Genomic DNA, 25,093 nt, shown 5'->3' on the forward strand with positions numbered 1-25,093 from the left:
AACTATCCAGTCAACGGCCTGGTCCACCGCAACGGACCCCCTAATGCTGGGGTGTTACGTAAACCGTGCCCATCAGTATTCCAAGGTTTGCAGTCAGGGTACCGACTGTATTAGAAGGTTGCCTCGTCGATACCTGGGCGCCTCGACGAGTAACAGGCTTAGCTGCCAAGTCCTTACCATGATATGGAGGCTATGTCATGGCGGACCTCGTCACCTCCAATGTCCCGATAACTTATGGAGAACAAAACTAAACAAAAAACAACAACAAAAACACAAACATTAACCGACAATCATTCAACCACCTCTTCGGAGGTGTCGACCCAGGACATGGCCATGGACAAGATTTTAACTTCGGGCGGGGACGTGACTCTGGAAACGTACAGAGACGTAGTATGTGAAAGCATACAGCGACAGAGTGAACAGCTGTCCGCCCTTCTAGAGAAGACCACTCTAAGGCTCAGCCAAGAGAGTGTGCCCTCCGGCTTTGGGAATGACTCACCCCTCTCTGATGAGGAACTTGACGTCACCGTCATACCCTCATCCTTGAGGAGTGAGTCAGCTTCAAAAACTATAGAGAGCACTTAATCTGCTGCCAAGGGGGGGTCAACTCCTGTGGAAGGGGTTACATCGGTACCTACCGATGCGACCAACCTCCGGATCGAGGATGGCGTCGTGGAAAGGGACACTGATGTTCCAACCAACCGCGATGCCTCCGGATCGAAGGAGGTAAAAATAAGGAAGGGTTACAAACGGTCGGTGAGGTACTGTAAGAGCTTCATCGGTCGCGAACCCTTACAAATTACAGAGAGGGAAAAAGCCCTGATTAGGGTGAACATGAAGGCAATAAGGAAGTTCGAGAAGAACCATCCGGAAGTGCCTAAATGTACACTTGAAAAGGACCTTGCCTCTCTCTTTACAGCCCCCGCTAACAAGGTAAGTCCGTCTGAGGATAAGCCAACTAGTGGGGCTGGGGTGAAGGGCAACACCTCTCCCGGCGGTGGAAAGACAGCTTCGGCTGTTGCACCACCAAAACTAAACAAAAAACAACAACAAAAACACAAACATTAACCGACAATCATTCAACCACCTCTTCGGAGGTGTCGACCCAGGACATGGCCATGGACAAGATTTTAACTTCGGGCGGGGACGTGACTCTGGAAACGTACAGAGACGTAGTATGTGAAAGCATACAGCGACAGAGTGAACAGCTGTCCGCCCTTCTAGAGAAGACCACTCTAAGGCTCAGCCAAGAGAGTGTGCCCTCCGGCTTTGGGAATGACTCACCCCTCTCTGATGAGGAACTTGACGTCACCGTCATACCCTCATCCTTGAGGAGTGAGTCAGCTTCAAAAACTATAGAGAGCACTCAATCTGCTGCCAAGGGGGGGTCAACTCCTGTGGAAGGGGTTACATCGGTACCTACCGATGCGACCAACCTCCGGATCGAGGATGGCGTCGTGGAAAGGGACACTGATGTTCCAACCAACCGCGATGCCTCCGGATCGAAGGAGGTAAAAATAAGGAAGGGTTACAAACGGTCGGTGAGGTACTGTAAGAGCTTCATCGGTCGCGAACCCTTACAAATTACAGAGAGGGAAAAAGCCCTGATTAGGGTGAACATGAAGGCAATAAGGAAGTTCGAGAAGAACCATCCGGAAGTGCCTAAATGTACACTTGAAAAGGACCTTGCCTCTCTCTTTACAGCCCCCGCTAACAAGGTAAGTCCGTCTGAGGATAAGCCAACTAGTGGGGCTGGGGTGAAGGGCAACACCTCTCCCGGCGGTGGAAAGACAGCTTCGGCTGTTGCACCACCAACGGAATCTAGTGTAGCCCCCACCACTTCTAACTCAGGAAAACGGAGGAACAAAAGGAAGGACGCCCCTAACGGAAATCCTGCCCCGGTGGAACCAAAGGAGGCCATATCCTCTTCTCGGGTAACGATGAAGAGAGAACGGTCAACGGAGGAACCACATCCCGAGGCAAAGAAACCGTTAACGGGCAAACTTCCTCCTCCGCCAACTGCGGCTTCTACGCCAGTAGCTGTAGCTGGTAGGGAGGTAGTGGCAAGGCCGGTGCAAGCAGCCTCAGTGGACCCTAGGTCTGCTAAGGCGAAGCCTGCTACCACCAACCCACAACCTTCAAGCCAGACATCAAGGAAGAGGAAACACTCCCAAACCCTGTACCCGGACAATCTCCGTGTAGCGGTCATCGACCGAGCTGAGCCGGAAGGCAAAATCAGCGAAAGTCGGTGGCTTCTCATTGAGGACCGTCTGAGGGAACAGGTTTTCCTGGGGGAGGATCCTTCTAGGTTACGGTTTGGCAGTGCTACCGTCTACAAGGGAGTGAAGGTCATCTGCTGCGAAAATGAGGAGTCAAAGAACTTCCTCGTGACCGCAGTAGCTGGCCTTCAGGAACTTTGGGATGGAAGTGCACTTGCTGCTGTATCCCTGAAGGATATCCCCTGCAGGAGGATTTTGACAGCATGGGTGCCGCCGCCCTCTGTGGACCCGGCACGCGTGCTGATAATATTGGGGAAGCAGAATCCCAATCTCTGCACGGACGGCTGGCGTTTGGTTGGCTCAAGTACGGAGGGAGGGGGCCTGGTCATAAAGGTTTCTGTTGATACTGCTGGCCAGGAATACCTTCAGGCTCGTGGAGGGAAATTGCACTTCGGCACAGGATGGATTCGGTTCCGTCTAACGCCGCCGTCGCAGTAGGAGAAACGAAGCCACAGCTGCTTAGCATTGTGCAGATTAACCTGCATCACTGCAAGGCAGCTGGGGCTGAGCTTCTCCTATCCCTCTCCAAGCTTGAAGTTGACATAGCCCTGGTCCAGGAACCTTACATTTTTAAGAATAAGGTAACTGGGCTAGGGAGTGAGCGGTACATCACCTATGCCACCTCCAATGGGGAAAAGGTTAGAACGTGTATCGTCGCTAAGAAAAACTTAAACTTAATCTTCCTCAACAATTTCAGCGGAGGAGACGCCACAGCGGTCAGACTGGAGACTAGGACGGGCAAAACACTATTCCTCGTCTCCCTGTACCTTCCCTTCGAGCACCCCGACCCACCAGGCCAAGTGGTAGAGGAGCTGGCCTCAGTACTGGGTGGAAAAGGCGGCCTCATCATTGGATGCGATGCAAACGCTCATCACTCTCAATGGGGCAGTAGTAACACCAATGCCAGAGGTGAGTTCATTTTTGATTTTATCTTATCTCATAATCTCAAAATCTGTAACCGGGGAAAGGAGGCGACTTTTTGTATTAAGAATAGGGAGGAGGTCATAGATCTCACTCTCACTAACATGGATGAATCACTTATACTGAACTGGAAAGTTTCGACTGAGTGTTCCTTCTCGGACCACCGGAAAATAACATTCCAAATTTCGGTAGAGGGATTGAATCAAAAACCGCATAGGAACCCGAGAAGGGCTGGATGGAATCAATTTGCGGAGCATACCGCACGGATGCTTAAGTCCACTGGTGATTTTCCAGTGGCCTCGGCATCGGATGTGGACGACTCCGTCAAGTTGCTAACAAAGATCCTGATCGGCAGCTATGAAAGAGCCTGTCCGCTAACCTTCCCGGGTAAAAGGCACCAGCCTGTCTGGTGGTCGAAAGACCTAGCTCAGCTCAGGAAGACTAGCAGACGACTATACAATAAGGCCAACAAGACCAAACTGGGTACGGACTGGGAAGCTTATAAACTAGCCTTCAATAAGTACAACAGTGAGATCAAGAAGGCCAAGAGACGGTCTTGGGTGTGTTTCACCGAGTCCATAGATGATGTCAACGCAGCCTCCAGATTCCGTAGAGTACTTTCAAAGGACCCAAATTCCATTGGAAGCATAAAGCGGACTGATGGTAGCTGGACTGACTCAGGTTTAGAGACTCTCAATCTATTAGCCAGTACTCACTTTCCGAACTGCTCTGATGCGGTATTTGACCGATTGGCAACACGGTCTAGTCAGCATAGTGGGACGGAAGATGTGAATCTGACTAACAGTATTGTTAACACCCCCAAGATTTTGTGGGCCATTAACTCATTCAAACCTTTTAAGTCACCGGGTCCAGATGGCATTATCCCCGCCATGCTACAGCATGCGTCGGCGGAGATAATACCAGTTCTGGAGGTGATTTTTAAGGCTTGTCTGCGTCTTTCTCACATCCCACTACTGTGGAGGGAAGTTACAGTCACTTACATTCCCAAAGCTGGGAAGCCAAGCCATGTTCTTCCAAAAGACTACAGGCCTATTAGTCTCTCGTCTTTTCTATTGAAAACGCTAGAGAGACTAATAGACATAGAGATCAGATCTCTAATACCCCTGACCTCTTTAAGCACTGCTCAGCACGCCTATATGAAAGGCAAATCTGTTGAGTCAGCGCAGCACGACGTCGTGGGTTATATAGAGAAGAACCTGAACAGCTCATGTTTCACGTTGGCGGCCTTCCTCGATATCGAGGGGGCCTTCAATAATGTTACATTAGAGGCAATTCACAGTTCTCTCGAAAGACTTAGTGTGCCACCACTTCTCGTCGACTGGATTGATGTTATGCTCAGCAGCAGAATCATCAACTCTAGCATCGGGGAGTGTTCTGTTAGGAAAACGGTCACTAGGGGTACTCCACAAGGAGGCGTTTTGTCACCACTGCTTTGGCTTCTGGTGATAAATAACATTCTACTTGATCTGGAACACAGCGGAACAAAGGTCGTGGCTTACGCCGACGATGTGGTCCTGCTGATTGCTGGGAGATTTCCGCAAACTATTACGGATCTTATGCAGGGAGCTCTGGTTAAACTCTCCAGATGGGCGCGCTGCAATGGTTTAGGCGTGAACCCATCTAAAACTGAGCTCGTACTTTTTACAAGGAGGCGGAAAATACCCGTCCTCTCTCTCCCAATGCTGGATGGTGTAACTCTAAGCCTTTCTTCGGAAGCAAAATATCTCGGTACCATTCTAGACCAGAAGTTAAGCTGGAAAAGGAATATCGAGGAGCGAGCGAAAAAGGGCTTAAATGCACTTTATTCCTGCAAGAACTCCATAGGAAAGAGTTGGGGGCTTAAACCCCATATTATCCGATGGATATATGAGTCAGTTGTCCGACCAATCCTTACCTATGGCGGACTTGTGTGGTGGCATTCCTTACGGAAAACCACCTTCAGCAAGAATATTGACAAAGTACAAAGAGTCGCATCGCTACTAATTACAGGAGCGGTCAGGAGCACGCCACAATCCGCTCTAGACACCCTACTCAACTTAAAGCCTCTAGGCTTATTTGTAGAGGAACTAGCCGCTAGGTGTGCCCTGCGACTCAACGAATTGGGACAATGGCGGAGTCAACCCTTCGGGCACTCTGTCATTCTTAAGTATGTGGAAAACGTAAGTAATCAGGCTATAGCTAGTGACTATATACTCCCTAGGCACAGCTTTGATCTACTTGACATCCGCATACCAAACAGGGATATCTGGTCCCGTGGCACTCCACCTTTCGACGGTATAGCTGTCTATACTGATGGTTCAAAGATGGAAAGTGGAACGGGTGCTGGAGTCTACTGTGAAAGCCTAGGTATCCAAAGATCCTTCAGGCTAAACAGCGATTGCAGCGTTTTTCAGGCAGAAATATTTGCTGTCAGAATGGCCATAGAACTGCTGAATAATAGAATTAACGAACGGGATGGACCGGTGACTATATATGTCGATAGTCAAGCGGCCCTAAAAGCTCTAAATTCTTTCACAATCAAGTCTATGACTGTTCTGGAGTGCAAGAATGCCCTGGAAAAGTTTAAGTCAGTTGTCAAGCTCTGTTGGGTCCCTGGACACTGCAACATATCTGGCAATGAATCTGCCGATGAATTGGCCAGACGCGGATCTGAGTCAGTAGATCTAGAGATCGAGAGCTCAGTGAAGCCACCTTTATGCCACTTCTTTCAAGTTCTGCATAAACACTATCTTGGAAGATTTCAACAGAACTGGCTATCTGGAAGGGGATGCATCATCTCCAAAAAGATTTGGCCGGTGAACTCCGAACGGAGATCACGGTCACTCTTGTCCATGACGAAGTTGGACTTGAAGCTTGTGGTGGGCCTAATTACAGGTCATTGCAACATAAAGGCCATGACTTCAAAATGGGGGGGTGACGACACTGAATACTGCAGGCTATGTCAGGACGAGGAAGAAACAGAAACGGTGGAACACTTACTCTGTCATTGTCCTACCCTTATCGGAGTAAGACATAGGCTTCTGGGTAAGCACTTACTGCCTGACCTGTCGTGCCTCTCCGAAACAGAACCAGCAGTCATTCTTCAATTAGCCAGAAGACTAAAATGGCTAAGGACGACACGCTGATTACACCGTGGACGCAAACCCACTAGCTCTTCTAATTCTTCTAAATCTTATTTTCTACACTAACTATCTTTCTTACCTCACTTCCACTTTTTTCTAGACTAGGATGATCACAATGGGCCAGTAGGTCTCCGAGTGGAGTGGTTGTTGTTTTTACACAGCCACACATCCTTTAACCTAACCTAACCTAATATTAGAATTGGTAAAAACGAGAAACACATCATCCGCATATAAGAGAGGAGTGCAATTTACACCATTGCAACATTCAGAGAGGTTATTGACATATAAAATGAAAAACAAAGGACCTAATACGGAGCCCTGCGGAACACCACACGAAAGCAATGCCACATTTGAGGATCTGCCATTGTAATAAACAAATTGGGATCTACCAGACAAATATGATAAAATAAGATTACAAGCTGTCTCAGAAAAATCAAACTCATACATCAGTTTACTGAGTAATATTTGATGAGAAAGAGAATCAAATGCCCTTGTTAAATCCAATGAAACAATTACAGTATCCTTTTTAAGGTTCGTGTTAGATCTCACTAACTCAGTTAAGTAAAGAAGCAAACTTGTGGTATTATGATTCCTACGGAAAGCAAATTGACCATTATATAACTTGCCTGCAATATGAGCAAGTATTTGGTCCTTCATAACATGCTCACACACCTTAGCCATCACAGGGAGAATTGATATAGGCCTGAGATCATCAGGGCCACGAACAACATTCCCCTTTGGAATTGGAACGACACGAGCTTGCTTCCACAAGCAAGGAAACACAGACGACATCAAAACAGAATTGACCAAATCCAAAATAATATCACTAACATATGGAAAGATTAATTTCAAAAAATCCACAGGTATTCCATCAACTCCGACAGATTTAGACTTTATTCGGTTTAGTGCATTAATAATTTCTTCCATACGAACACAACTAAAAGAAAATCCATCACTGCGTGCGTTAGACAATTGCACATCAATATTAGGCATATGTGAGTTCCTATATTGAAAAAAATAGTTCAGATCACCAACATCAATGTCAAGAGACATATCATCATCACCAATACAACCCGAAGCCCTAAAAAAACGCCAAATAGCAGTTGAACCCAACGTATTAAATTTCTTAGAGTAATACTTTCTACGCTCACGACGAATAACTAACTTCGCTCTATTACGATAACGACAAACAATTTTCCAATTATCATTGCTTTTATTATCAAGGCAAGCCTTAAAAGCCAAATCACGAAGTGATCGAGCAAGTGTAATGCGATTTGAGCTAATCCAATTATCATCAGATCGCATTTTTCTATGCACCAAAGGAACATAATCAAACAACCCCAACAAAAGATTTGATATTTGAGAACATTTAGCGTCAACATCCACAACATTCATCATATCAATATTAAAGGCTGATAGATAAGAAAAAAAAAAACCGGCCAGTCAACACAAGAGTAATCTCGATACTCAACAAAATCACAAAATGTATTAACACCAATATTTAACGATGCAAAAATAAGTGAATGGTCAGATATCGATGGACATATTGCCTGATCAGACAGATGTACCATAGCGCAATCATTTATCAGCATAAAATCAAGCAGAGAAGACGCACGATGTGTAAAATCATAGTGAGTAGGTTTGGAATTATGAAAAACTGACAAGTTTAATCGGAAGCAGACTGAACGGACAGACATAGATTTATGCGGATCAAACATATTAGTATTAAAATCACCCACTATAACAATTTTTGAATACTCTAAAAATAAATCACTATGAATATCTTCAAAAACATTAATATCACCTGGAGGAGGAAGATACACAACATCAAACAGAACCTTTTCATCGCCAGACATAACCTCAATAAAAAGCGATTCGCATTTACCTACCACAGATGATCTGAAAACAACTTTATGAGAAATATCACTAGAAATATATATACCAACACCACCACCTCTAGAGTATCGATGGTCATTCCTCACAAATTTATAACCAGGTACATTTATTGCACTAGTTGGAATATCAGATTTCAGCCAAGTTTCAGATATACCAAGAAAATTCAAGCCTGATCCCGATAAAATATTTTTGAGTTCACAAAACTTCGTTGTATTCATAGATGGCCTAATACTGCGTGAGTTTATATGAGCCACATTAAACTTATTACTGCAAGAAACCAAAACATGTTTAATATAATCATTGTTGCTTATCACCGGCCCCAAATTAGTACTAAAAGACATCAAATACATAACACGTAGTTGTGGCGGGGAACCAATTATAAGAATTCAACAAAATTTTACTAATAAAATATAATTTCAATAAATTCATAATGAAAAATAAATACAATTTTAACGCAGCTGAATGCTATAAAATGAATTAAAAAAAATAGATAAATTGATCCAGCACAAAAACAGGATAAGAAAATGAATGGAATCGAAAGCAATTAAATTAATCAAAAATTAAAGCAATTAAGAAAAAAAATCAATAGAAATATTAATTAGAAAAAAAAAAAATATTGATATGCAAATTTAATTTCCACCGCCTTCCGCATCCGCAAGCAATGTCTCACATTGACTAACGTTGTAAGTATCCTCTCTACCATCAGAAAAAACCAGCCATGCCTTTACAATATCAGAATTCAAAATCTTACATTTTTTGACTACTTTAAGGCGACGCAGTTTTTTGCAAACAAAGTTTAAATGCGATGCAGCAGGCGAAAAATGATCATTAAGGTACACTCTGTTATTTAAAGTAACACCTTGGACACCAAGTAGATCACAGATTCGAAGATTGCGAGTTTTAAAATATTCTCTCATGATGCAATCTCGCTGGGACTAAAAATATTCGCGGATTATTGTAAAATTTGACTGTTATTTAACACAAATGTTATGGTCTATTTCGCCCACTAAATATTACCCGATGACCAAAATTGGAAGGCTTCTGCCCAGACCTAAGATCTAGCCACATGCTAAATTCCAAAATCAGGACATTTTCAGGTTTTGGTCCATTTCAACCCCTAAATAAATAGATCATCTCCAAAAGAAATACGTTTCTATTCTGACCCTAGACCCACCTCCATTCTAAATTTCGTGAAGATCGAGTTATAAATGCGACCTGTAGAGTGATTACAAATTAAAATGGACAGACGGAAGGACGGACATACATAGCTAGATCGACTCCGCTCGGCGAGGTAGGAAGATCCATATATACTTTCCTATGGGGAAAACCAATATTTCGAGGTGTTACACAATTTTTGGCTCAATCAAACTTATAATACTCCAAACACATAGTGTTGTAGGATATAAAAAGACCAACACGGCCAATATATTGTATTAACGTGCAATACCGAAAAAGAACAAATGCCTCTTTAAAAATAAAATGGTTTTATAATAATTGGTAGTATCTACTGGATCTATGCGGAACATTATTTCTAATAGATGAGATTAGGAAATCTGAAGGTATATTACCATATTATATTTTTAGTACAAACATGAAGTTCAACATAATACGTCTGCTTTTAAGTTTAGGCAACCTAATTAATTTTATCCTGCTAGCAATACAAAATTACTATTCTAATGTAAACCTCGCAAGGCAAATAGCAGAAATTGTTTTTGAACGGATTCTATTTTATCTGAGTATATTGCATATTGAGGATCCCATACAACAGAACCGTATTATAATATAGGTCTAACAAGAGGCGTTTTGTTATATATGGATCAGAAAATTAATCAGAAAATTAACAAAACCTAGAACACTATTTGCTTTACTTACCAATGTTATTACATGGCTACTAACATTTTAATTTTGGATACATCAAGATACCAAGATCGACAAACGAATCTACAGTTGATAATGAATGACCGTCAGTAATATCAGAGAAGAAGATCTGGAGAAGCACATATGCTTACATTTGCTTAAATTTAAATCCATAAAATTAAACTTGCACCATTGAAAAAGGCTATCTAAATAGTTTTTAAGTAAATTAGCTTGTTTATCACAATTATGGGAAATGTATAATTTAACATCATCTGCGTACATTAACAATTTCGAGTAATTTATAAATTTAAAATTAATACATAACAAAAATTAGCAATAGCAAATTTAGTTCAAAATAATTAGACTCTCAAAAAGGAGTCGAACCCTTCCACCTAGCTGAAACGGAAAAAAATAAAAGGATCGATACGTGATACTACTATTCATCACTCGCATTCAATTGAGCAAATGTCTACAAGCATAGAAACTAATAAATTCCTAAAAAAGTAAATTTTTTCTATGAAAAACAATCATAAAAAATGTATTTAAAAATAAATATTAAACCAATCAGCAAATCAATGAACAGATAAATATTAAAAAAAACCTTATCCTGTAGATTTTGATGAAAAAAATGAAACTACACAGGGTCAAAAGTAGGTGACTCCACAATCTCACAAACTTGCAAGAAACGTCCTCTCACTAACCAAAGAAAAAAAATCTTGAGGATTCCGAGATAATCTACAGAACTCACACTTATTATGCAAGGGAAAATTAACATTCTTCATAATTTTGTAATAGCACAAAAGCAGGCAATATTCAGTCAATATTCATTCAAGTCCTCGCCGTAGTCGAAACGTTGGAGCGATTCCGAATTTATCTTCCTGGGAAAAGATTTCGTCTCATAACTGATTGCGTCGCCAAACGAAGACCAAAACGACAAAACAATTGGTATCAAGATTTGCACGTGGGCTTATGAGATTGGTGAAACATGATTGTGAATATATCACGAAGATTCCCGAATGACACACGTTGATGCCCTGAGCAGATCGCCAAACGAACCTCCGATGGAAAGGATACAGCAGGTCTCATCTAAAGACCCGAAATTAAGCAACATAATTAGTCTTTTGAATGGTATAAAGAAATCGGACCAAGCGCGTCAATCTGAAACCGAATATTGCTTACAAAATCATCGTTTGTATCGAAAAACCACGAATGGATTAAGATTTGTAATACCGAAGAATATACATTGGAGAATTTGTATAGCCTGTCATGATGACATTGGACACGTGGATCTTGGGAAAACCTTGGAAAGAATTGAACGGACATTTTGGAGTTTGCGTAAATGTGTACGATAATACATTGCCGCTTGCATGGAATGTTGTTATAACAAAACAAAAAGAGGTAAGCCTGAGGGAGAGTTGCATTGTGATGAAGTGAAGCCTCTTCCATTCCGAAAAACACACATTGTAAACACGTTTTGGCGAGATATCTAGTGGTAAAAGCAGTTAGAAGTACAAAGACAGCTCCAGTACTCAATGTTTTAAATTAATTATCAAGCTATTTTGGCCTTCCCCGATGTGTAGTAACGCACCATGGCACAGCCTTCAATTCCAAAAGTTTTGAGGAATATTGTGAGCGCAACTACATAAGGCACGATAAAACAGTTGTGTGTACACCAAGATCGAATGGACAAGTAGAACGAGCCAATCGTATCTCCGAACTGACGATAATGATACGAAGGACTGGGATTCAGATTCGAACAATCTACAATGGGCAGTGAATTTCCAACGAAGCTCAACATCTGAATTTAGTCCAAACGAATTAATATTTGATCGATTTAGTATGAAATCAAATCGCTGCCGCAATTCAATCTAAGAAAAAAGTATTGTTGCTAAAGCCAACATCGAAAGAGAAATATCGAAATGGAAAAAACGACTGGACGAAAATAATCGATCGCCAACCCCTTATCAGGGAGAGTCAAAGAAACCGAGCCAAAGACTGATATCTCGCCGAAGATATCCCTAGGATGCAGATCAGTGCACGCAAGTTTTGCTCTGATAAAATTAAACGCTAGTGTCGAGATGCTCCTGAGTTCAGGATGTTGAGGAAGCTGAGGACAGCTTTATCGCTGTGATGGTGCATGCAAATTTTTTTTTGACAGTCAGTAGTAGAGTAGAAACGAATCTGCAAGAACGTCGACAACGTATTTAGTAATGTACACATATTATTCTTATGAAATTAAAATAAAACAACTCTTCATATTGAAAAACAATTTGGAAATACACGTTTAATAATTTTGGTGACAGCTTTCATCAAACGGCCATAACCTTGGTAAATGCCTTAGACAATTCAAGGCGGACAAGTAAACCGTCAGTTTCTGGCCAGAAACACAAAAGGGCTTCGAAAAAGGCACCAACTAAGGGAATGCCTAGTCGCAAAGCAATAGTTTCTGTGGAGAAGACTATTCCACAACCGGTTTCAATTAATATCACTGATACAACTGAGACTGGACGTGAACAGTCGTATGCCAGTGTTGTTACACAGCCAGTTCCGGTAGTTAACAGCGGTGTAAGTAAAGGGGTAAATAATCCTGATGTTATGAGTATTTATAGTGAGGTTTCACAATCTACTAGTGACATACAGGAATTATCACTTACTTCACTTATCACTAGTGATCGTCCCGAGACTGCTACTGGCAAAACTCAACCTGTCCTAAGATCATTATCTATGGCTCCCGCCATGAAAATGATATTTGCAACAAAGTTTGCACCAGAAACAACGGCCGATGACATAAGCTATTATATAAAATCAAAAATTTGAGGGAGATTACTTTTTGAGATGTTATAAGCTCCGATCTGCATTTTCTGAAAGTAGATCTTCTTTCAAAATCGTTGTGCCTAAAAATATTTTTGTACAGTTGATTTTAAAAGAATTTTGGCCTGCTAGGGCATTTATTAAAGAATTTCTGGAGAGATCCGATATTTTAGTTCATTTGCCTCTTAGACCAGATTCGGTGCCAAAAAACTAAATGGCTTATTTTCTATTTGCTATCATCTTCACTTGACATTTATAATCAGCAACAATAAATTTAATCACTGAAAAAATGAAAGATTCCGATCGCATCCTGATTCTTGGTGATTTTAATATGCCTTCTATTAGCTGGCTTCCAATGCCAGATTCTGAAGCTTTGATTCCTTTGCCATCCGAAATGAACAGTACATTTGATGTTATAAATAGTTTGAGTGACTTAAATCAAATAAACAGTGTGAAAAATTCCCACGGTAAAATTCTTGATCTGGCGTTTGTAAATATAGCACAGCATTTTGATATATTCAGAATACCTCCAATATGCACTCCTGAAGATATATACCATCCAACTTTATATATCTCCATGACTCTCAGTTATGAAATTGAAGAAAGTCAGTCCGACTCATTTAAAACTGTCCTTAATTACAAAAAAAAACTAATTTTCGAAAACTTAATACCCTCATTTCCACCGTAAATTGGGCTTCTGTGTGCCTGTGTAACAGCCATAAGGATCTAGAATATGTAATTGATAAATTTTATGATATTTTAAATAGATTTAAACTGGAATGTGTTCCAACCAATAGAGTTAAAAATTCGAATAAATATCCATGGATAACCCCTGAGTTATCAAATTTAAAAAATTCTAAAAATAAGCTTTTTCGTAAATATAAAAATCAGCCTTAACAATAGACTACACTAATTACTCTGTTGCTAGATCCAAATATACTTTAGAGTCTCGTAGATTGTATAATCTTTGCCTAGACAAGATTAAAAATAATTTTAAATCCAGTCCTAAATCTTATTATGATTTCGTTAATCTAAAACGAAAAGTTTCCTCAAAGCCCTCAGTATTGAAATATAACAATAAATAATTTGTCACAGGCACAGATATGGCTGAATGTTTCGCAGATTTTTTTGCCACAACCTATTCCAGTACATCTTGCCAAATTAATGATTCGTATCCGTAAAAGTTATCACAGGCTGATCAAATTTGTATGCCTTTTCTACAACGTCAGGAGGTGTCCAATAGTCCGCGTAGTTTATAATCGATTAAATGTCCAGAACCGGATGACATACCTAATATAATTCTTAAATATTGTTCAGAAACATTAGCACTTTCTTTAACTATAGTGTTTAATTATTCACTTAAATTTGGTCACTTTCCTACTTTCTGGAAAAAAATCTTATTTATACCTTTACATAAGTTGGCAGTCTTACTAATGTGTCAAATTATAGAGGAATTGCAAAATTAAGTTCCATTCCAAAATTGTTCGAAAAATTAATTACTGCAGTAATTTCACTGAAAATTCAATCTATATTGAGTCCATATCAGCAGGGTTTTCGTAGTTGTCTTTCAACTACAACAAATCTTATACAATTTACGTCAAAAGTAATAAAAGGATTTGTTCAGCGTAAACGAACTGATACAATTTATACTGATTTTAGTAAAGCTTTTGATAGGTTTAACCATGAACTCCTAATATATAAATTAAATTATATGGGTTTCAACACAAACTTAATCAAATGAATAGATCACAGATAGATCACAACTAGTTTTGTTTGAAGGGTATCTATCCAAAACAATTAACGTTCCATCGGGTGTTCCGCAAGGAAGTCACCTTGGACCGATCCTCTTTCTTTTATTTATCAACGATTTACCTACTTCCATAAATTACTCGAAATTGTTAATGTACGCAGAGTATGTTAAATTATTCATTTCCCATAAATGTGATAAACAAGCTAGTTTACTTCACAACGATTTAGATAGCCTTTTTCAATGGTGCAGGTTAAATTGTATGGAGTTAAATTTAAGCGAATGTAAGCATATGTGCTTCTCCAGATCTTCTTCTCTGGTATTGCAATATAATATTGACGGCCATTCATTATCAACTGTAGATTCATTTGTCGATCTAGGTCTCTTGATGGATCCAAAATTAAATTTTTAATAGCCATGTAATAACAATCGTAAATAAAGCAAATGGTGTTTTAGGTTATTTATTTACAATTATTTACGTCTCTTTTTAGACCTATATTAGAATACGGTTCTGTTGTTTGGAATCCTCAATATGCAATATACTCAGATAAAATAGAATCCGTGCAAAAACAATGTCTGCTATTTGCCGTACGAGATTTACATTGGAATAGTATGCCTTTTCATTTGTATGCCTTTTCTACAACGTCAGGAGGTGTCCAATAGTCTGCGTAGTTTAAAATAGATTAAAAGTCCAGAACCGGATGACATACCTAATATAATTCTTAAATATTGTTCAGAAACATTAGCACTTCCTTTAACTATATTGTTTAATTATTCACTTAAATTTGGTCACTTTCCTACTTTCTGGAAAAAAATCTTATTTAATACCTTTACATAAGTCTGGCAGACTTACTAATGTGTCAAATTATAGAGGAATTGCAAAATTAAGTTCCATTCCAAAATTGTGCGAAAAATTAATTACTGCAGTAATTTCACTGAAAATTCAATCTATATTGAGTCCATATCAGCAGGGTTTTCGTAGTGGTCTTTCAACTACAACATATCTTATACAATTTACGTCAACAGTAATAAAAGGATTTGTTCAGCGTAAACAAACTGATACAATTTATGCTGATTTTAGTAAAGCTTTTGATAGGGTTAACCATGAACTCCTAATATATAAATTAAATTATATGGGTTTCAACACAAACTTAATCAAATGAATAGATCGCAGATAGATCACAACTAGTTTTGTTTGAAGGGTATCTATCCAAAACGATTAACGTTCCATCGGGTGTTCCGCAAGGAAGTCACCTTGGACCGGTCCTCTTTCTTTTATTTATCAACGATTTACCTACTTCCATAAATTACTCGAAATTGTTAATGTACGCAGATGATGTTAAATTATTCATTTCCCATAATTGTGATAAACAAGCTAGTTTACTTCAAAACGATTTAGATAGCCTTTTTCAATGGTGCAGGTTAAATTGTATGGAGTTAAATTTAAGCAAATGTAAGCATATGTGCTTCTCCAGATCGGTTCTGTTGTATGGAATCCTCAATATGCAATATACTCAGATAAAATAGAATCCGTGCAAAAACAATTTCTGCTATTTGCCTTACGAGGTTTACATTGGAATAATGATTTTGTTTTGCCTTCTTATGCTAGCAGGCTAAATTTAATTGCATACACTTAAAAGCAGCCGTATTATGTTGAACTCCATGTTTGTACTAAAAATATTAAATGGTAATATACCTTCAGATTTCCTAATCTCATCTATTAGAATTAATGTTCCGTTTAGATCTAGTAGATACTACCAATTATTATATACTGATTTTCACCGCACGAATTATTCAATGGGCGAACCTCTTAGTAAAATGTGTGTTGACTTTAATTCTGTGTACTGTAATGTAGATTTTGGTATGAGTTTAGAAGTTATTAAATCTAGAATAATTTTATTCTTAAACAATTAAAATACATGTTTTATTATTTGACAAACTAGCTGATGAATTAGATTCTGTAGCTGGTTTTCAATTTCCTACTAAATTCCCATTATGATGCGGATCATGGTGTGTACGCGATCCCTTCGAAAGGGAGGTCGCCCCCTCGGTCGGCAGGGGTGATAATGTGATAACGTTCGAAAAAAAAAAAAACAAAAAAGGAGGTATATTATCATTTATTATTTTTAGTACCATCATTGAGTTCAATATAGTACGTCTGCTTTTCGGGTAGGTAATCTATTTTTTTTAATCTGCTAGTATAAGAAGGTCTTTCAAAGCATTATTTTATCTGAGTATATTGCATATTGAACAGAACAACAGAACCATATTCTAATATAATCAAAGAGAATTGAATTTGCGCAATAATACTTTTTGCAAACATTTTTGGAATGAAACTTAATTTCGCTATTCCAAGACATTTGTAAAACTATCGGAAATGTGTAAAGCTGCTATATAAGACTTTTTCCAGAAAGTGGAATCGTGACCGAATGCTAATGTGTTGAGCAAAACTTGAGTGTTATGTTAAGCATATCATCCGGTACCGAACTTTTTATTGATTTTAAGCAACGTCAACTATTGGATATCTTTGCAATGTAAGAATTACATACAAATTTGATCAGTTTGTGTAAACTTGTAGGGATATGAATAGTTTATAGCAAAAAATTCTAATAAACATTCAGGAATATAAACGTTTGTAACAAATTCTTTATTGCAAAATTTTAATATTGGGGGCTTTGAAGAAATGATTCTTTTCAGATTAAAGTTTCCCGATTGAGGAGTGTCTATCCTCCGTGTGATACAGATCCACACAATACAGATTGAAGGATATTTGGTGCAGCCTATTGGAGTACCTGATTTCCTAAATCTGGATGTTGTAACGGAAACGAAAAGCAGAATATTAAGTATAAATTATTATACGCGTGCGAAGAAAAAGCAGCCCAAAACATTCAAAATGTGACATTATATTTTTATGCCAGCCACCGCACTTGTTTATTTCGTTTCCCGCACCTTTTTATCGGTGCATGTGATATGGGTTGGTACCTCTTTTGGCGCTTGCACCCTTTTCTTTACAAGAGTGGCAGGCAAAAGATCCAAAAAGTTTCTGGATTCCACGCTCGAATTCCTTGCCTTCGGGATGCCATTCATTTTCAATGAACCTTTGCATAACTTTTTAACGTAAACGTCGACATTAGATAACAATTCGTTAAGATCAACATAGACAATCATGAAGAAGCTGAGAAGCTTCTAGTAAAAAGTAGTAAAAGAGAACGGATAAAAGCTATATAAAAGCCACGAACGCTAAACAAGCCACCAATAACATATGAACACAATTGGTAAAAAGGCCTAAATGCAGCTGGTCTACCAATGAGTGAGGTGGTTGGTTGGAAAAAATAAATAATACATAGTATATATCTAAATGTGTTGGTTTGGCCAGATCACAAAACACACTTTAAGTAAATTTTATTCAATCACCGCACGTTAAGAAAGCGTAAACAATTTACAGTAAATGAAGGATCTGGAAAAAAATCTTATTTAATACCTTTACATAAGTCTGGCAGACTTACTAATGTGTCAAATTATAGAGGAATTGCAAAATTAAGTTCCATTCCAAAATTGTGCGAAAAATTAATTACTGCAGTAATTTCACTGAAAATTCAATCTATATTGAGTCCATATCAGCAGGGTTTTCGTAGTGGTCTTTCAACTACAACATATCTTATACAATTTACGTCAACAGTAATAAAAGGATTTGTTCAGCGTAAACAAACTGATACAATTTATGCTGATTTTAGTAAAGCTTTTTATAGGGTTAACCATGAACTCCTAATATATAAATTAAATTATATGGGTTTCAACACAAACTTAATCAAATGAATAGATCACAGATAGATCACAACTAGTTTGTTTGAAGGGTATCTATCCAAAACGATTAACGTTCCATCGGGTGTTCCGCAAGGAAGTCACCTTGGACCGGTCCTCTTTCTTTTATTTATCAACGATTTACCTACTTCCATAAATTACTCGAAATTGTTAATGTACGCAGATGATGTTAAATTATTCATTTCCCATAATTGTGATAAACAAGCTAGTTTACTTCAAAACGATTTAGATAGCCTTTTTCAATGGTGCAGGTTAAATTGTATGGAGTTAAATTTAAGCAAATGTAAGCATATGTGCTTCTCCAGATCGGTTCTGTTGTATGGAATCCTCAATATGCAATATACTCAGATAAAATAGAATCCGTGCAAAAACAATTTCTGCTATTTGCCTTACGAGGTTTACATTGGAATAATGATTTTGTTTTGCCTTCTTATGCTAGCAGGCTAAATTTAATTAGATTGCATACACTTAAAAGCAGCCGTATTATGTTGAACTCCATGTTTGTACTAAAAATATTAAATGGTAATATACCTTCAGATTTCCTAATCTCATCTATTAGAATTAATGTTCCGTTTAGATCTAGTAGATACTACCAATTATTATATACTGATTTTCACCGCACGAATTATTCAATGGGCGAACCTCTTAGTAAAATGTGTGTTGACTTTAATTCTGTGTACTGTAATGTAGATTTTGGTATGAGTTTAGAAGTTATTAAATCTAGAATAATTTTATTCTTAAACAATTAAAATACATGTTTTATTATTTGACAAACTAGCTGATGAATTAGATTCTGTAGCTGGTTTTCAATTTCCTACTAAATTCCCATTATGATGCGGATCATGGAGGTGATCCCTTCGAAAGGGAGGTCGCCCCCTCGGTCGGCAGGGGTGATAATGTGATAACGTTCGAAAAAAAAAAAAACAAAAAAAGGAGGTATATTATCATTTATTATTTTTAGTACCATCATTGAGTTCAATATAGTACGTCTGCTTTTCGGGTAGGTAATCTAATTTTTTTTAATCTGCTAGTATAAGAAGGTCTTTCAAAGCATTATTTTATCTGAGTATATTGCATATTGAACAGAACAACAGAACCATATTCTAATATAATCAAAGAGAATTGAATTTGCGCAATAATACTTTTTGCAAACATTTTTGGAATGAAACTTAATTTCGCTATTCCAAGACATTTGTAAGACTATCGGAAATGTGTAAAGCTGCTATATAAGACTTTTTCCAGAAAGTGGAATCGTGACCGAATGCTAATGTGTTGAGCAAAACTTGAGTGTTATGTTAAGCATATCATCCGGTACCGAACTTTTTATTGATTTTAAGCAACGTCAACTATTGGATATCTTTGCAATGTAAGAATTACATACAAATTTGATCAGTTTGTGTAAACTTGTAGGGATATGAATAGTTTATAGCAAAAAATTCTAATAAACATTCAGGAATATAAACGTTTGTAACAATTCTTTATTGCAAAATTTTAATATTGGGGGCTTTGAAGAAATGATTCTTTTCAGATTAAAGTTTCCCGATTGAGGAGTGTCTACCCTCCGTGTGATACAGATCCACACAATACAGATTGAAGGATATTTGGTGCAGCCTATTGGAGTACCTGATTTCCTAAATCTGGATGTTGTAACGGAAACGAAAAGCAGAATATTAAGTATAAAAAAAAATGTATTCGATATTATCACATTATACGCGTGCGAAGAAAAAGCAGCCCAAAACATTCAAAAATGTGACATTATATTTTTATGCCAGCCACCGCACTTGTTTATTTCGTTTCCCGCACCTTTTTATCGGTGCATGTGATATGGGTTGGTACCTCTTTTGGCGCTTGCACCCTTTTCTTTACAAGAGTGGCAGGCAAAAGATCCAAAAAGTTTCTGGATTCCACGCTCGAATTCCTTGCCTTCGGGATGCCATTCATTTTCAATGAACCTTTGCATAACTTTTTAACGTAAACGTCGACATTAGATAACAATTCGTTAAGATCAACATAGCCAATCATGAAGAAGCTGAGAAGCTTCTAGTAAAAAGTAGTAAAAGAGAACGGATAAAAGCTATATAAAAGCCACGAACGCTAAACAAGCCACCAATAACATATGAACACAATTGGTAAAAAGGCCTAAATGCAGCTGGTCTACCAATGAGTGAGGTGGTTGGTTGGAAAAAATAAATAATACATAGTATATATCTAAATGTGTTGGTTTGGCCAGATCACAAAACACACTTTAAGTAAATTTTATTCAATCACCGCACGTTAAGAAAGCGTAAACAATTTACAGTAAATGAAGGATCTGGAAAAAAATCTTATTTAATACCTTTACATAAGTCTGGCAGACTTACTAATGTGTCAAATTATAGAGGAATTGCAAAATTAAGTTCCATTCCAAAATTGTGCGAAAAATTAATTACTGCAGTAATTTCACTGAAAATTCAATCTATATTGAGTCCATATCAGCAGGGTTTTCGTAGTGGTCTTTCAACTACAACATATCTTATACAATTTACGTCAACAGTAATAAAAGGATTTGTTCAGCGTAAACAAACTGATACAATTTATGCTGATTTTAGTAAAGCTTTTGATAGGGTTAACCATGAACTCCTAATATATAAATTAAATTATATGGGTTTCAACACAAACTTAATCAAATGAATAGATCACAGATAGATCACAACTAGTTTTGTTTGAAGGGTATCTATCCAAAACGATTAACGTTCCATCGGGTGTTCCGCAAGGAAGTCACCTTGGACCGGTCCTCTTTCTTTTATTTATCAACGATTTACCTACTTCCATAAATTACTCGAAATTGTTAATGTACGCAGATGATGTTAAATTATTCATTTCCCATAATTGTGATAAACAAGCTAGTTTACTTCAAAACGATTTAGATAGCCTTTTTCAATGGTGCAGGTTAAATTGTATGGAGTTAAATTTAAGCAAATGTAAGCATATGTGCTTCTCCAGATCGGTTCTGTTGTATGGAATCCTCAATATGCAATATACTCAGATAAAATAGAATCCGTGCAAAAACAATTTCTGCTATTTGCCTTACGAGGTTTACATTGGAATAATGATTTTGTTTTGCCTTCTTATGCTAGCAGGCTAAATTTAATTAGATTGCATACACTTAAAAGCAGCCGTATTATGTTGAACTCCATGTTTGTACTAAAAATATTAAATGGTAATATACCTTCAGATTTCCTAATCTCATCTATTAGAATTAATGTTCCGTTTAGATCTAGTAGATACTACCAATTATTATATACTGATTTTCACCGCACGAATTATTCAATGGGCGAACCTCTTAGTAAAATGTGTGTTGACTTTAATTCTGTGTACTGTAATGTAGATTTTGGTATGAGTTTAGAAGTTATTAAATCTAGAATAATTTTATTCTTAAACAATTAAAATACATGTTTTATTATTTGACAAACTAGCTGATGAATTAGATTCTGTAGCTGGTTTTCAATTTCCTACTAAATTCCCATTATGATGCGGATCATGGTGTGTACGCGATCCCTTCGAAAGGGAGGTCGCCCCCTCGGTCGGCAGGGGTGATAATGTGATAACGTTCGAAAAAAAAAACAAAAAAAGGAGGTATATTATCATTTATTATTTTTAGTACCATCATTGAGTTCAATATAGTACGTCTGCTTTTCGGGTAGGTAATCTATTTTTTTTAATCTGCTAGTATAAGAAGGTCTTTCAAAGCATTATTTTATCTGAGTATATTGCATATTGAACAGAACAACAGAACCATATTCTAATATAATCAAAGAGAATTGAATTTGCGCAATAATACTTTTTGCAAACATTTTTGGAATGAAACTTAATTTCGCTATTCCAAGACATTTGTAAAACTATCGGAAATGTGTAAAGCTGCTATATAAGACTTTTTCCAGAAAGTGGAATCGTGACCGAATGCTAATGTGTTGAGCAAAACTTGAGTGTTATGTTAAGCATATCATCCGGTACCGAACTTTTTATTGATTTTAAGCAACGTCAACTATTGGATATCTTTGCAATGTAAGAATTACATACAAATTTGATCAGTTTGTGTAAACTTGTAGGGATATGAATAGTTTATAGCAAAAAATTCTAATAAACATTCAGGAATATAAACGTTTGTAACAAATTCTTTATTGCAAAATTTTAATATTGGGGGCTTTGAAGAAATGATTCTTTTCAGATTAAAGTTTCCCGATTGAGGAGTGTCTATCCTCCGTGTGATACAGATCCACACAATACAGATTGAAGGATATTTGGTGCAGCCTATTGGAGTACCTGATTTCCTAAATCTGGATGTTGTAACGGAAACGAAAAGCAGAATATTAAGTATAAATTATTATACGCGTGCGAAGAAAAAGCAGCCCAAAACATTCAAAAATGTGACATTATATTTTTATGCCAGCCACCGCACTTGTTTATTTCGTTTCCCGCACCTTTTTATCGGTGCATGTGATATGGGTTGGTACCTCTTTTGGCGCTTGCACCCTTTTCTTTACAAGAGTGGCAGGCAAAAGATCCAAAAAGTTTCTGGATTCCACGCTCGAATTCCTTGCCTTCGGGATGCCATTCATTTTCAATGAACCTTTGCATAACTTTTTAACGTAAACGTCGACATTAGATAACAATTCGTTAAGATCAACATAGACAATCATGAAGAAGCTGAGAAGCTTCTAGTAAAAAGTAGTAAAAGAGAACGGATAAAAGCTATATAAAAGCCACGAACGCTAAACAAGCCACCAATAACATATGAACACAATTGGTAAAAAGGCCTAAATGCAGCTGGTCTACCAATGAGTGAGGTGGTTGGTTGGAAAAAATAAATAATACATAGTATATATCTAAATGTGTTGGTTTGGCCAGATCACAAAACACACTTTAAGTAAATTTTATTCAATCACCGCACGTTAAGAAAGCGTAAACAATTTACAGTAAATGAAGGATCTGGAAAAAAATCTTATTTAATACCTTTACATAAGTCTGGCAGACTTACTAATGTGTCAAATTATAGAGGAATTGCAAAATTAAGTTCCATTCCAAAATTGTGCGAAAAATTAATTACTGCAGTAATTTCACTGAAAATTCAATCTATATTGAGTCCATATCAGCAGGGTTTTCGTAGTGGTCTTTCAACTACAACATATCTTATACAATTTACGTCAACAGTAATAAAAGGATTTGTTCAGCGTAAACAAACTGATACAATTTATGCTGATTTTAGTAAAGCTTTTGATAGGGTTAACCATGAACTCCTAATATATAAATTAAATTATATGGGTTTCAACACAAACTTAATCAAATGAATAGATCACAGATAGATCACAACTAGTTTTGTTTGAAGGGTATCTATCCAAAACGATTAACGTTCCATCGGGTGTTCCGCAAGGAAGTCACCTTGGACCGGTCCTCTTTCTTTTATTTATCAACGATTTACCTACTTCCATAAATTACTCGAAATTGTTAATGTACGCAGATGATGTTAAATTATTCATTTCCCATTATTGTGATAAACAAGCTAGTTTACTTCAAAACGATTTAGATAGCCTTTTTCAATGGTGCAGGTTAAATTGTATGGAGTTAAATTTAAGCAAATGTAAGCATATGTGCTTCTCCAGATCGGTTCTGTTGTATGGAATCCTCAATATGCAATATACTCAGATAAAATAGAATCCGTGCAAAAACAATTTCTGCTATTTGCCTTACGAGGTTTACATTGGAATAATGATTTTGTTTTGCCTTCTTATGCTAGCAGGCTAAATTTAATTAGATTGCATACACTTAAAAGCAGCCGTATTATGTTGAACTCCATGTTTGTACTAAAAATATTAAATGGTAATATACCTTCAGATTTCCTAATCTCATCTATTAGAATTAATGTTCCGTTTAGATCTAGTAGATACTACCAATTATTATATACTGATTTTCACCGCACGAATTATTCAATGGGCGAACCTCTTAGTAAAATGTGTGTTGACTTTAATTCTGTGTACTGTAATGTAGATTTTGGTATGAGTTTAGAAGTTATTAAATCTAGAATAATTTTATTCTTAAACAATTAAAATACATGTTTTATTATTTGACAAACTAGCTGATGAATTAGATTCTGTAGCTGGTTTTCAATTTCCTACTAAATTCCCATTATGATGCGGATCATGGAGGTGATCCCTTCGAAAGGGAGGTCGCCCCCTCGGTCGGCAGGGGTGATAATGTGATAACGTTCGAAAAAAAAAAAACAAAAAAAGGAGGTATATTATCATTTATTATTTTTAGTACCATCATTGAGTTCAATATAGTACGTCTGCTTTTCGGGTAGGTAATCTAATTTTTTTTAATCTGCTAGTATAAGAAGGTCTTTCAAAGCATTATTTTATCTGAGTATATTGCATATTGAACAGAACAACAGAACCATATTCTAATATAATCAAAGAGAATTGAATTTGCGCAATAATACTTTTTGCAAACATTTTTGGAATGAAACTTAATTTCGCTATTCCAAGACATTTGTAAGACTATCGGAAATGTGTAAAGCTGCTATATAAGACTTTTTCCAGAAAGTGGAATCGTGACCGAATGCTAATGTGTTGAGCAAAACT

General features: G+C 37.4%; 1 protein-coding gene and 1 pseudogene across 1 annotated transcript; both read left to right on the top strand.

The window, feature by feature from the left end:
* Positions 1 to 1,638: 1,638 nt before the first annotated feature.
* Positions 1,639 to 6,583, top strand: LOC105261867 (uncharacterized). Its single transcript, XM_059131204.1, has 3 exons — positions 1,639 to 2,917; positions 2,977 to 3,188; positions 6,444 to 6,583. Exons 1-3 carry the CDS (start codon positions 2,895 to 2,897, stop codon positions 6,446 to 6,448), a joined length of 240 nt encoding a protein of 79 aa, XP_058987187.1. The 5' UTR covers positions 1,639 to 2,894; the 3' UTR covers positions 6,449 to 6,583.
* A 5,934-nt stretch (positions 6,584 to 12,517) lies between these two features.
* Positions 12,518 to 25,093, top strand: part of LOC131806660 (uncharacterized) — a 153,436-nt pseudogene continuing 140,860 nt past the window's right edge.

This window comes from Musca domestica, unplaced genomic scaffold, assembly GCF_030504385.1.
Source record: "Musca domestica strain aabys unplaced genomic scaffold, Musca_domestica.polishedcontigs.V.1.1 80, whole genome shotgun sequence".
In the NCBI taxonomy this organism is placed as follows: Eukaryota; Metazoa; Arthropoda; class Insecta; order Diptera; family Muscidae; genus Musca; species Musca domestica.

What these genes read in the sequence shown, in the direction of transcription:
- LOC105261867 (XM_059131204.1), top strand. Translation starts at nt 2,895, where the DNA reads ATGCCACCTCCAATGGGGAAAAG. An exon ending in CCACCTCCAATGGGGAAAAG is followed by an intron (nt 2,918 to 2,976) that starts GTTAGAACGTGT and finishes CAACAATTTCAG; the next exon opens with CGGAGGAGACGCCACAGCGG.